Source organism: Boleophthalmus pectinirostris, unplaced genomic scaffold, assembly GCF_026225935.1.
Source record: "Boleophthalmus pectinirostris isolate CB_2022bp ecotype Guang Dong unplaced genomic scaffold, ASM2622593v1 HiC_scaffold_14, whole genome shotgun sequence".
Lineage (NCBI taxonomy): Eukaryota > Metazoa > Chordata > Actinopteri > Gobiiformes > Gobiidae > Boleophthalmus > Boleophthalmus pectinirostris.
The window spans coordinates 9,471,226-9,486,193 of record NW_026571047.1 but is presented as its reverse complement, the minus strand read 5'-3'; the positions used below and the strand labels follow the sequence as shown (position 1 = coordinate 9,486,193).

The 14,968-nt window shown below is 38.8% G+C and overlaps 1 protein-coding gene across 1 annotated transcript in view; it reads right to left on the bottom strand.

The window, feature by feature from the left end:
* The window catches only part of si:dkey-191m6.4 (rho GTPase-activating protein 22), a 50,573-nt gene extending 36,049 nt beyond the window's left edge, over nucleotides 1-14,524 (bottom strand). The window contains exon 1 of the mRNA XM_020924395.1: nucleotides 14,380-14,524. Coding sequence (XP_020780054.1) covers nucleotides 14,380-14,524 — 145 coding nt within the window. The remainder of the gene's footprint in view (nucleotides 1-14,379) is intronic.
* Between the last annotated feature and the right edge of the window lie 444 nt (nucleotides 14,525-14,968).

The window sequence follows — 14,968 nt, the reverse complement described above, 5'->3', positions numbered from 1 at the left end:
ATATTAAAACATCTGCTTGTTTTTTATCTGGAACGTAGTGTACTCTTATATAGGCTGGCCAAGTTAGGACCAACTGAGAGGGCTTGTCCCGTGAGTATCCGAGTATGGAGCCAGTGTTTTAATATGAACAAATGGCCGTCTGCAGACTGAAGTAATAACACAAGTGCTACGAGACATGAATGCACATTTGATGCCAGACACATACCCTGCACTGTATATGTTCCTTTCATGTGGCCTAATCCAATCTGGAGCCATAGATTTATCATAAGCAGGAAATGCACGCGTCTGCTTCTTACTTTGATGTTAGCAGTGCGCATCCATTAGCGTCCACAGAGCTAGCGTAGCCACTTTGACGCTTAAACCATGGTCCCGTAGACACTTAAAGATGCGCACTGGCACGTTGTGGGAATTCAATTTCATTAATCTGGTTGTTGTGCAGTGATTTATGGCTCTTGGGATATATCGGAGAGAGCGAGGGAGAGGGAGAGCGTTACAGGTGCATCAGTGCGTAACTTCCCGTTAGCCCATCACTGTTGATTAATGTGTTAACCATTACAAGTGAGTGTGAGCAGGCTTTTTTTTTATTACCAAGCCATGGGGGTGTGGTCAGTTATATGGACCATATGTACACACTGTAGGAGAGTAGAGCCTAATGCTGTAATGTACATGTAATCTGCACATTAAAAGTCTCACATTTTCCGTAGTGAAATTGTTGTACACTGTCTTGTGAATACTTAAATTCACATGTACATTCAGTCAGTTTTCTCATTGTCATCCATTCTACAAGTTGCTTTGGTCGGGTTTTATTGTTTTGCATGTGGGTGCAGATTTTGACAGCAAGTAAGTCCAAATAGGAAGTGAGCGTGGGCGCGCTTCCAGCTCCAACAACATTGATCGACCCATCAATCCAATTCACTTTCTATTGAAAAGACAACGCCCCTCCGCTTCTGTCAGCCTTGTCATTTTGTTTATGCTCTACACAACTGTGGCTATGATATCAAATTCACATCTATAACTGTGAGCTTCGATGAGCTTCATTTGACTGGAGCCAAATGCTATGGGTGGCGTCACACTGCCTTAGTCCATTACATGATACAGTGGTCCCTCCTTTATCACGGGGGTTACGTTCTAAAAATAACCCCCAAAATTCGCAAAGTAGCCAACTTTACTTTTTACAATTATTATATCTGTTTTAAGGCTGTAAAACTCCTCACCACACACTTTATACACTTTTCTCAGACAGGACAGTTACAGACATTTTTGGATCCTTCGTAAAACTTATTGCTGCTGTCGTCCTTATGTTATTTTCCTCTTTCTTTATGTAACAAACTGAAAATGTATTTATTCTGTAATGCGCTACAGCCACATAACTTCTACCGGCTACCTTCCAGAAGTCCAACTTTTTGTGTGATGGTTTGCGTCTTCCTCTGCCTTTTGGGTGTGAGCGCAGGAGCCTTTGTCAGTGCAGAACGTTTCGTTGTCATTGTGGGTTTTGTTGGGGAGAAAACTTGCAAATATACAGCACTTGAGAATCACACTGCTACAGATCAAAAATGTATGTAAATTTGGCAGCTGAACAAATTTGGTACTGTGCAGGAGACATGGCACAGAGGAGATTGATTGACAATGATCTACAGTTGCTTAGCCCATCAGGACGCAAGGGGAGGAACACAATGTGCCTTCATATGCTGTACAAAAAGCATGCACAATTGCACTAAAAAACCCACAAAACAGTGAGGCTGTGAAAGGTGAACCACGATTGTACAGTCTATGGGTTTTACTCATATCATTATATCGTATCGTTCAGTGTGATGATATAGTATCGATATTGTGGGCTGCTGTATCAATATATCGCCAAGAATATTTTTTGGTATATTTTACAAAATTATTTTGTTACAGTGCTACAGTTTTGTTGCTTGTTCAGAGGATGGAAACTTGTTTAGCTACATATTTGACATTTTTACTGCTTTAAAGATTAAAATGGGTGTTTCTCAAATGAACTTTGCACAAGACGTGATTTAACAAAGACCTGTAGTGTCACAGCCAAGATTTAGCCATTATTTTTTATTGAACTGCATCGAATTAATTTGAAATATATCATACTGAATCAAAAGCTCACTGTATCGATATATGTATTGTATTGTGGCTTATATATCGAGGTATGTATCGTATCGGCAACTCCTTAATGATACCCAATCCTAATACCTGCAGTAATAAATTGTAAAATGTGAAATACTGAGTCCAGTGTGTTGGATGTAAGTAAAGCCTGTATGGTAGCTGTAGTTGTTTGTTAGCCATACTGCGTGTTCTTATACATGTTCTCCGCATATACACAGCGTCAGATGGCAGGGTGGCGAGCGCGGTTCTAGCTGTGGACGACTTTGATCCTAAAACCATGGTAACGCACATGAAAAAGACCCCGCGCAAGAGGGGAGCAGCTGATATGTGGGCAATTAAAGCTGCTAGGGTTCCTACAGGCTGTGAGAAGAAAGGCACTCACAGTATTACAGTGTTACTGTGAGGATAGAACCAGCAATTAATCAAGTGGGGAAGGTCTTTCAGGGAGATAGTGCATTTTTCAGTCTAGGCTTCCATATCAGGCCTGTCTCTGCATGCAAATCACTCATGATAAGGACACATCTAACACACCATCTTGTACTATACGGTCATAAGAGATTATTATATTTAGTGACACATGCTTGGGATAAGTCCAACCATGCGCATAGACAGTTTAATTATCAGATTACCAGATTTTCCAGAACTAAAAATATAATTGGCCACGTTTACATGATGTTTTTTAATTCCGCTTTAATCGTTCTGAATTAAATAGTTCTGAATTAAAATATTCTCCTTCGAGTTTACATGGAAATAATAATTCCAAATTGACGTTTACATAGAAAACGCGTTAACTCGCCTTTTTTTAATTCCACTCAAGGTCTGGGGGTCGGGAAGGGTTCTGATTGGACAGGGACATGAATGCATTTATGTCTATCCGAAGAAAACTCACTTCAGCTGCGAACGGCTTTTTTGTCATCTCGGATTGTCGTTACGCCACGGACACAAACATGATCCAAACTTTTTTCGCAGTCGTTCCAATGATAATGAAGCAGCAGCTCGAGAATTCTATCATCACACTTTCTGTATGTCAGCTGAGGAGGAGAAAAGAAGAGTGTTGGAGAAGGGAGGAAGAAAACAAAATGAGTCATCAGCTGGTCTACCTCAGCCCACTCCCGCATCCCGCTCGCAAATCCAAAGAGATGTGGATAAAAGTCGGAAGCCAGAACTGGTGGAGCTGGATCATCAGGATCGCATCAGAAGGGCGACCCAACGAGCACGACGGAATTGTTTTTAAGAAGAATAAACGTTTACATAATCGAGAAATAAATTAATTTGGCTTTAAAATCTGAATAAATCATCCACTTACTTCGGAATTAGGTTTCATTCGGAATCATCATTTCATTAGGAATTAAGTTTTTACATGGTCTTTTTTTTAAAGCAGAATACTTTTTTTTACTATTTAGAATTAATTAGAATTTATTTTTATTTGTAATTAAAGCTCTCATACTCTGAAATGGCAGAATTGGTGGTTTTCAGGTTCTAGAATGTGATGATGTCATAATCCCAGATGGGGGGCAAAAGGGCAGTTTCCACTATTGATTTCATTGTACTTAACCATTAAATATTCAAAAGGTGAATTCACAAATGTAGAACCTGATCATTTCTTTTAGGAACTAGAGCTACGAACTCACTGTAAAACAACAGAAATTTCATCATTTTAACAATATTTATTTTAGCTGTTGTCCATCTGTATTAAATATAATTGGCCTATAGAATGTTGTGATGTCATCTAAAACCCAGCAATTAATGTTCTTCGAGTTAAATATTAATATCATGTACTTAGAGTTAAATATTTAATACGTTTTGGTGTAATTATAAATCTCATAGTGTTAATGTTCATTTCCCTGCTGAAATCAATGTGCATGATGTATGAATGGAAACGATCATTGTGTTTCTTGGCTATCTTGGAGCTCATGCTAATTAGCCATTTAGGACAAGCGTCCTGCTGCACACCACCCACTAGGATTGCCACAGGTTTTTGACTATGAATACATTTAGGACATTCACTTGATCTGTAGATATTATCTTTTAACAAAACGCAATACATGCACAGTTTTAGATAAATTGATACATGTGGCCTGTCACGTTAGAATAGGAGGGGGGTTCCAGACTTTAATCTCGTGCACTGGATGGCCCCTAAAACATCACCAATCATATTTAAGTGTCCTTCCTGTGACCCCTGCTGACCCTGTGCTCACTATGTCCTACACTGCCACATCTGTCACACAGCCATTTATTCACCGGCTCCTCCACGCAACAAATGTGATGCCGTCAGCAAGAAGCGCCAATCTACCCCTGCTATGTGGGGAATGCCTCTCATGTAGAGCGACATATAAGCTCTTCAATTTGCACTGTGTTAGCTTATTAGGACATCAACACAAATACATAACAAGCGTTCTTCAGATCACAATTTTCACACCTAAAGCCAGTTATATATGGTTCAGAGGGGATGAATAGTGTAACTCGATTCATAGCATTAAACTGCATTTTTCAATTTCATCATAAAGACATGTATTATACAAATGTTATCTTTTAGCTCATCACATTTGTAGCCATGGGAAATGCCTAAACTAAAGTTCAAGAGAAACATTTGTGGTACATTTTTGCTACTAAAGAAAATACTGTAGTACATGAAACCTTATAGCAACTTTAAAAAAAAAGAAAGAAAAGAAATCCTCTGTCTTGATAGTCACCAGTTCAGCCTTTCCTTTTTAGTTCCGATATTGATACTCTGGCTTTTGACATCTCTCAATACTTGATATTATCAAAACACAGCCAAGGACAAAATGTATTCGCTGTTATATTGAATTGTTATGTTGTATAAATTAAAATTCACAGACTATGAAACATTCTTGGATAACATTTGCCAGTAAATACTTTTATTACATTAAATAAAAGGCCCAACCAGAGTATTAGCCGAACCAATATCATAGAACCAATACTTGATCCAGCTAATTTTCTAAGCGCTGATATTCAATACCAGTATTAGTATGCATTCCTTGTCACCTCTCCGCAGATCTGACATGTAACTTGAGCTGGTAGCATCAACTGCTTTTCTTCATGGACATAGCTATGTTTAATACTGTGGAACATTTCAGACAAAGCAAGCAGGTGGCACAAGCCAGGCTTCATTTTTCTCCAGCGACTAGGTCAGGAATCAGAATACACTAGATGGTTTGCAAAAACCCCGGAAGTGCGAGTTCGGGCACCAGCCAATCAGAGAAGAGCCATACATTCAGTATTGGCAACGATTCCCGAGATCGAAGATTTAAAGCCAGAACAAAGAGAATGTTTGGTGAATTTTATCAAGGGGGAAGACATTATTGCCCTTCTTCCTATGGGATTTGGGAAAAGCTTAATATACCAGTTACATATGTCATGACCAAATAGCAGCGATTGGTTAAATGAAAAACTGTCGAGCGAACGAATCCTAACATTGCGAGGTCAGACGGTTTTTCGAAACCAGCTGATGAATCTGGCTAAGGTGGCGCTCCCTCCATCAGAAAAGTTACACAGTGCACCTTTAATTGCTCAAAATAGTTGGAAGTTATTATCAAGAAATCAAAACCATTGTCAGTCACCTCCTCTTAAGATTATGATCAAACAAAACCAATGCTAGATGAAAAAAAGGACTCTGTTGTCAAAAAAAACACTTTAAATTCAACAGCTGTTTTCATAAATACACATATTAATCCACTTTGCTGCCAATTTCACACACCCTGACCCGAGCATTTCCACTTCTCAAAGCCTATTCATTTCAGCCTAATCAGATCCCTCTGTATAATTGCAGTAACAGAGATTAGTGCCAGTGGAAAGAGCACACACAGCCATATGATTAATCCATGTCTTCTCCACGCAGCAGCAGATACAGACACTAGAGTCGCCCCTAATAGAATCCACTACAGCCCAGTCAGCCAGCTGTAGTAGAATGCTAATACGTTTGTATTGAGAGGAGGGAGGCTTTCCTGCGTGGGCCGGGCTCATTCAAAAATACGTGACTGCGGTATACAAGAGGGCTACGAATCACTCAATTTACTACGCTGTATGCAAGGTTCCCCATGTCAGTATGACGAGTAAAGCAAGTACAAACTTACATAGTCAATTGTCTGAAAATATCCAAGGCCAAACCAGGACACAAATTCAAAAAAATTACAAGAATCATCACACATTGTTGAAAACAGTTAAAATATAAGTGTTTTCATATAATTTCTAACATACTGCTATAAATTCATTCATAAAAAAACATCCATTAGGTAAAGTTAAATGTGTCTTTAATCATTTTAATTAACTAAAATGAACTGAAATTATACAATATATTAAGAATGAAGATTTTTGGAGAAATTATTGTTATTTTAATTTGACTACCTCTACTACTCTGCCTCGTTATTCACATTTCTTAATACAAATTGTGTCTGAAAGTACTAGACATTACAGAAATACATGTTATAGTAAAACTAGTAAAAGGTTGAAACTATAGCAACTTCTCCAAACACTATAACGACTCATATTCCCCGAGCGAGTTGAAAGTGCTTTAAGAAGTAAGTTACAGAATTAGATCACTAACCTAATACCTTTACCAATATATTTCAAGTAGTACTGCTGTCAGACATGATTGGAGTCTTACCTCGGCGGGTCTGTCTGATCTTTGGACTTAGCATGGCTGTCATAACTCGTCCGCGCGCTCCCCTCTCAACATGATATCCATCCAGGCACCCCACCCTCTGTCTCTCCACTCCTCCGCTCCTTCTCCTCCTCTTCTTCTTCTTCTCCTCTGACCTTCTGCAGTGCGGCCGGCAGCTCGGGGGTTGTGCGAGCCAGTGAGTAGGGGGGTGGTGTATCACGCGTGCCCCTCCCTGCTACATTATTCATACTACTACATCCGGAGAGAGGGAGGAGGCAAGAGAGAGGAGGGTTTTTTTTTTTTTTTTTTGGTTGGACGGGTGGGTTTGGCCGGAAAGCACCAGCCCGAAGATTTTTCCAGTGTTGGGAGAAGTGTAAAACCACAAGACGGGGGTTGATCGTGGAGCAGGTGTCCACTCCCTCTCACAGTAATTAAGCTGTAGAAGGTTTTGTTGTGTCTCCTCCCATTCTACTAATCACTCCACTCCCACCAGCTCAAGCAGGCATAGTAGTACTCCTGGCTACTAGTATTTACAGATTTTTAGTCTACTATTGACACAGTACCAAAATTTCAAACTCAATTTTTGATACTAGAATATAAGCAAGTAAGGAATTAAGGTATAATTAAGGAAGGGAGTAAGGTGTAAGGAATAAGGAAAATCCGTGTTTCATTCATTCGTTTGTCAAAATAAAACCAAAAATAAAAAAAATGAAAACTGAAAAAATGATTCGTTTTTTCAGTTTTCGATTTTGTGTTTAAATGAATAATGGAAAAAAATGGATAACATTTCCCGTCTCCGTGACTTGTGATGCCGGACGGAACCAGGACTGAACCAAGTCCGGGACCAGACCAGGACTGAGACTGGGAACAGGACTCGGACTGAGACCGGGACCAGACCAGAACTGAAAATGGTTTAGACCTTTTTTAGTCCTGGTTTAGTCCTGGTTCAGTCCGGCAACGCAGTTTAAGTCACAGCTGTTATCCGTTTTGCCTTTATTCATTTAAACACAAAATCGAAAACTAAAAAAAAAAACAAATCGTTGTCCGTTATTTCATTATCGTTTTGGAGACAAATAATGAAGAAAACAGTTGTCTTTTTGTTCCCTTATTTTTGTTTTATATTGGAAAACGAATGAACGAATGATACACGGATTAAGGAATAGCCTCAATACTCAATACTGATTCCTATACCATGGTGATAATAAAAAAAACATTATATTTTCTTCTTTCTTTAAACAACTGAATGTGATTTTCAACATTAAATCATAGTACTTTCTTTTATATTACCATGTGGTCTTATATCTGTCTAAACCCTGATTTGTCCATTTATGTTTCTTTATGGTCTAAGATCGCTAAAGATCGTTCTGTTCAGAAAAGGTTCATTTCTATATTGTAAATGTAATTTTTTTAGTACTATACCTACACAAATGAGTATCTAGGATCAATACTAATTTTAGAATTGATTAGTATCGGATTTTTGATATTTTTGACAACCCTTCAGTTTATTTTTTAAAACAGCACAATGTCAATTTTGCTGTCATTGGTTGATTTCAGAGTCTCATTTCACTATTGTATTAGATTCAGAAAATAAAACAAAGCTTTTCCAGGAGGCATTATTTATTTTATCACTATTAAATAAAGATTTCTTTGTAAATAGACTAAAATACATCTAAATGCGTACAATATCGCATTTATAGCTGTAGTTTTATTATGTTATTAAACCTATGTTCAGCTCTAGCCATTGGGCATATTTAGGATGGCTTGCCTTGCTCATTTCCCGTTAAAACAACACTGAAAGCCAGGTTGAAATATTCCATAATATTTCTAGAGCTTCTATACACATAATGACTACTAATGGCTACTCAAAACTGTCTATAAAAAATGATGCAGCCTTTGATTCAGGATGTTGTGGAAAATCCCAGCCAGTACAGTAAGTAGTAATTACACGGAGCAGGCATTCCAGTGGCACCACCGAGCAGAAAACCAGAAAAGAAGCGGACATCAGAATAGATCATGTTCACATAGAGTGGCGTGTCGCACAAAGGGCTGTCACGGGTGGGGAGCTTGATGTACCTTTAATCAGCTGTTACGCGTGGATGCTTGAGTGATTTGATTCTAGGAGCGTATCATTCCCACATACACTGTTTGCGTTGAGAAAAAAATCACTACAAGTCACATGTGTTTACTGGAAGAGTCCACAAGGCGTTTTAGGTGAGACGTCACATCAAAAGTATTGGATAAAAACAACTTGTGTCAGCACTTATTAAAGCAATAAATGTTTAAATAAATTGTCAATATAATACGCTCTTGGTTTCAAAGACATTTTTCACTTCAGCTGCACGGTCCATCACATCCGCTCATTATGGCATCGTTAGATAGATAATGTGTTTGCCATTATGCTCATTAGTTATAGCCTTGCAACCCTCGATTAACTCCTTCTCCTTTGGACCTATGGAGTGTCAGTGCTTCCTGAAACCAACTTTATTTCCTGATGTTCACTGTATGTCTTATTTCTTTATTTTTGTAACCCTTGAAAAGTGTTGATTCTTTAAATTAGGGCAATGAATAGAATTTGAATCAGCTTCAAGATTCAGTCATGTCTAATTGTCAGTGATTAGGCTTTTTTAATTGAGAGGTCTACAGCCGATCCTCTGTCAGTTAACGCATGTGGTTTGGAGTTTGGTTTTGAAAGAAATAAATTGGGCTATTTTTTTGTATTAATTGACAGTGATTTTAAAGCTGCACTGCATAACACTTTCTAGGGTGGAGGTGGAGGGCCCAAGCCAGGCTGGTGCCACCTAGTCCCACGTAATTCCCATTTTCATTTCACTCCAGCAACTAGGTCAGGAATCAAAATACAATAGACAGTTCGCAAAAACCTCGGAAGTGCAAGTTCGGGCACCAGCCAATCAGCGAAGACTCAAATATTCAGAGTTGTCAATGATTCCGAGCTCGAGGATTTAAAGCCGGAACAAAGAGAATATTTGGTGAATTTCATAAAGGGGAAAGACTTTATTGTCCTTTTTCCTATGGGATTTGGGAAAAGCTTAATATACCAATTAACCCCGTTAGCGGCGCATTACATACGCCACGATCAAATAGCAGTGATTGGTTAAAGGATAAAAAGTACCCGGGTACCATCGAGCGAACGAAATCTAAGACTGCGAGGTCAGACGGTTTCTACGAAGTGAAACGAAGTAAAACCGGCTGATGAATCAGTGTAGAAGGGCCCACCATTTCCATGGAAATGTTATTGATTTGTGCAGAGAGCGTGGAGAGTCACCCCTGTTCACGGGGGTTGTGTTTTTGAGCAATAGAAACTAGAGGTCTGTGCGGGACAGAATTTTCAGTCTCGCTCTTGCCCGCTACCACATTGTGCAGTCCCGCTCCAGCCCGCGCCCGCAAAGAATTATAACTTCCATTCCCGCTCCCGCCCACATCTGTGATATTTTGTCCCGCTCTCGCCCGCAGGTCCTGCAAGATGGGGACGTTCGCTTTCTTAAGCTCTATCAAACACGGAGAAGCGGAAAGGAATTGTCTAAAATGTGCGCAAGATTAGGCCACGTCCGCAAATTTAGGCTGCTTAAAATGTTTTTATTAATGCCAAATAAAATATCCAGCACAATTTAGGTGTAACAGGCATACATTAATCATTTGTATATTTTACTTTACACTCATATTTAGTTTGCGGGACTGCAGTTTATCATCCCACCTGCCCGCTCCAGCATTATACAGTCCCACTCCTGCCCGCTCCCGCAATGAGCTTACAAAATGTCAAACTGTTTTGCGTTGGGTCCTGCGGTCAGCACATGGCTCTAATAAAAACACCCCTAATGAATAAATCCTAGATAGATATGCTTAATGTCATACTTTGGAACATTCCAGGCAAAGCATTAGCATCTCCATGGAGACAAGTAAGTAGCGGACCGTCCACCATAAAAGTTGCGCAGTGCACCTTTAAGTCTGGAGAAATAAAATCAAATAGATCAATCAATGTGAGCGAAAGAGAATCATGATTTATTTTTTCTTCTCTTTTATCACACAGCCTATAAATTAATCTAATCCACTGCAATCATAACATTCACCCTTTTTTTTATATTTTGCAATATCCTGTGTTATATTCCTCTTGAAGCCAGTATTCCCGTCTCTGAGCAGCACGAATGAGACCTGTCGTTGGTGGAACAGCTGTGCGCCCGGCCCTCCTCCCTCCATGTACCCAGGATAATAGCCCTAAGTCCTACGCTGCAATTGAATCAGAGCGGGCCCCATGTCAACCACAGCTGCTCCTATTACACTGTGAGAGAGGAGGAAGAGGAGCAGGAGGAGGAGGGGGTCGAACCATGCGCACGGCAGCCCCTATTGCACCCGCACATGTACGCACCGATACGCGAGGCTGCGGAGCTCGTTCACAGCCAAAATGATGGTGACAGAAGCAGAGATAGGGGTCACGCTACAGGGAGCCGGTGGAGGAGCAGTGCACGGAGACCATAAAGAAACCCAATCTCCAGTTTAATTTCTATCTGGCAAGAAAAAGCGGATGTTGTGGAGGAAAAAATTATATACAGGAAAAACGACTGTGAGCCAGAGGAGCCAAAGGATAAAATGGAAGGACATACAGTCTTGATTTTTTGTTCTGTCAATATTTTTGTGTAAAAGAATAGATGATAGTTTTGAATATACTCTACCACAGGCACAGTAACCCTAAAGCAGGATAAGGATTTTTAAAGTAAATACAGTATATAATAAAAAAAATAAAAATCATTAGTATAACATCAGAGAGTCCTAGATGTTAATTGCTCAATTCTCTACAGCTCAAACAGACAACAAAAAACGATAAAATGATATAGAAATTATTGTGACAGGCTTAGTGGCTTTAATTTTTATGTTTCATGTGGGCTTGAAACTTCCTTTATGATTATGTTAAGTTATGATTTATTTCAAACTAGTCTCCTTATGGTGGCCAATATGGACTACTTTGGTAAATGGTAAATCACATATTTATATAGCATTTTTCCACTTTTCCAAGCTCTTTACATCAAAGAACCACTCACCATTCTCACACACACACACTCATACACCAATGTACGCAGACACTGTGTACGTGATTAGTGAGAGTGTATTATCACACTTCTATGGGGTATTAACTGTTAACACATATTTAACACATATTTAGATAATCATGTTACTTTTATTGTTCTAAAAATTGTGTATTTGCCAAAAACAACGTATTCATGTATTAAATAAGTTTCAGTTTTCAGACACTCCCCCTTCAGAGTGCTCACAACACAATCAGTATTCTGTTATTGAAACTAGAGCACATCACATCAGGTTTGTGAAGTTGTAGTGTATTGTTCTGTGTCATGCTTTTGTATATTTATAGACAGCTGTTGTACAGGAGCATGGGTGATGTAGGCTCTGGGCTGAGCATTGGACAGAATCGTACTGCTAACTGCAAGGAGGGCTCGAATAAGGCCTAGGAGAGATCACAAAATTATGCACTTACTATAAAACTTTGGTAGAAATCTCCAAAAAGTCGATTTTGCATAATACACCCTTTTTAATAGTCTTTATCCTCTTTGAAGTTTTCCTTAGTTAAAGCTCAAAGAAAACAGGACCAAACTGTTGGAGACTGCACAGAGAAACAAATTGGAGACCATCAGTCAGTCAAACCAAATGAAGGCTGTAATAAGGTGAATTTGATGCCAGTGTTTGGTCTGAGCCATGTGACCACCTCAGGCCGGGTGTGGTTCAGTGCTCTGCCGCCTCTCATTTAAAATCCAAACATCTCTGTTTTGCCTGGTAACATTATCTCTGGTATAACATCAAAGAGGAAAAGACAATATGGTGGCAATAAGAGACGAGAGTGGATAAGTGTTTAGACTGCTGGAAGAATATAATATTACTTTTGCTGCATTGTGAGCTCCCAGACCGATTCTTAACCACAATTACTTTGATTTGTTTAGCTGTAACAACTACCTTCTACCTTAAAGGACACGTATTATGGAAAAATGACCTATTTGAGCTGTTAACCATGTTTTATAGTTGTCGTCACATCGAAATACCAGGAGTTGTATTTTGCCTGATTCATGTTTATTAACTTAATCCTGTTTATGATATTGTCTTCTGTGGTTACTCACTGAATTTTCTACAGATTGTTGTACCATAGATCAAAACCTGAACTTCTACACAGTTTTTAAAGGTTCATTATATAACATTTCTGGTGGAGGGTCTGCCACATGCTTGCCTCTATGGAAATGCTGTTGTTTTGCTCATATATAGCATTAAAGTCGTATATCTCCATGAAGATCAGAACAAATTACACGTTAGATTTGTGGCAATGCATAGTTTTTTACGTAAATGTAAATGTTTCTAAATGTGAGTAATAAAACAGCTATAATAAATGAAAAGATTAATAAGTGTAATGGCATACTATGGAACATTCCAGGTAAAGAAATAACATCTCCATGGAAGCAAGAAGGTGGATGACCCTCTCCCAGAAAAGTTTCTTAGTGTCCCTAACCATCATCGAACTCATTCTGAACACTTTTGTCACCTTATTGTGTTGATGACAAATGCTCTTATTAGTGTAGCATTATTCATTTATGTATTTGTTCATCATTCTTTGATACCAGATGGCTCTTCTTCTATTTACTTATACGTCATTTGTAACAGAGATTTTGTATTAAAGTGTCTTTTTCTTTATTTTAAGTTAGAAAATCTGAAATACTAATGCCTTGGTGAAAGGCATGTTTATAATCTAAAGCCACAAGAATGCATTATATGTCCACGAGTGATGAATAATAAAATGTCTTCTAAATGACTAGAAAGCATTTTAACATTATACTAAGGGACCATGTAGAATCAAAATTTTACAGCAACATGTATTTCTTTGGACTCATGACTGACATATTTGGATCTGGTGGATCTTTGTTTGAAATTCCATAGAAGCAACTGGGCTGATTTAATGAACCATTCTAAATGCGCCGGATCATGAAAATTCCCTCAGGGGTTTCCCATTTGACACAAACGTGCATTGGATGGAGCCATTCACAATAATGCTTTTTTCAGTTTGGAGAAGAAAAACATCTATCCAAGGCTCATGATGGTCATGATACTAACACATCCAAAATGAAAAAGAATAAATAAAGAAAAAAACTATATTGGTTGAAGGACTTTATAACCTCTCACAGGAATTTCACTTGGGGCAAAAATGTTTTGAAATATAATTTATTTGGAGTTTTATTGTAACAGGATGAGATTATTTATCCAAAATGTTCCCTTATCATTATACACTTTCATTCCAGTACCAAGGTTAAAATGATTTGATGCTAGATTCTATTTGTGTTTGTTGGCCATGATATCATCATATCAACTGTCATCTCTACTGTATTTGTCACGTCCAAGACCAGTTTAAATAAATAGAAATCCTAAAACTTACAAATTTAAAATTTTAAAATAACTGATTTAGTAGTATACAGTATACTATACAGTATAGTATTGTAGGCCTATTATTATTATTATTAGAATGTTGAAATTATGTAAGATATAATTATGTTTATTGCTCACACACAACATTGTACATAAAGCAATGGCACAAGTTTATTTTATTTTTTCAATTTCAATTTTCCCTATCACTACACATAGGCAGTGCAGCTGTCGAGCAGGTTGATTCTCTTGATGTCCCAGGGGACTGAGCCTGTGCTGGGTGATGGAGCCATAGTCGTAGGGCGTGCCCTGGTTGTTGGTGTCAGATCTATAGAAGTTATAGGCCATGGAAGGGTCCATATTGGCCCAGTTGATCCAGACGTACTGGTCATGGTCACTCCTGGTCTGCTCGTACTAGAAGCCCAGAGTGTGGTTGAGCTCATGTTGGATAACGCCTTTGAAGCCACAGCCCCATCTGCTGAGAGACAGCACCTGTCTGCCTCAGACACTGGGCTAAGACATTGTGAACTTCAGTGTGGTCCACAGTAACAGCAGGAGCAGAGACACTGCACACACGTCATGTGTCTTTATACTGTTCTCTACAGGTGTGTCCTCCAGGATTATGGGCTGCTCCCACAGCACTAGGCCCAAACTAAACATGGCCAATGGTAAACCACTCACAACAAAGAAATAAAAACAATATGGTTTTAAGCTTATAGCTTCCACCTGTCTAACTTTTCAAAGTTCCTGTATTCAAATTAGTTTCTCCTGATTTTGAAATTTTATCAGGCCAGAACATGCAGG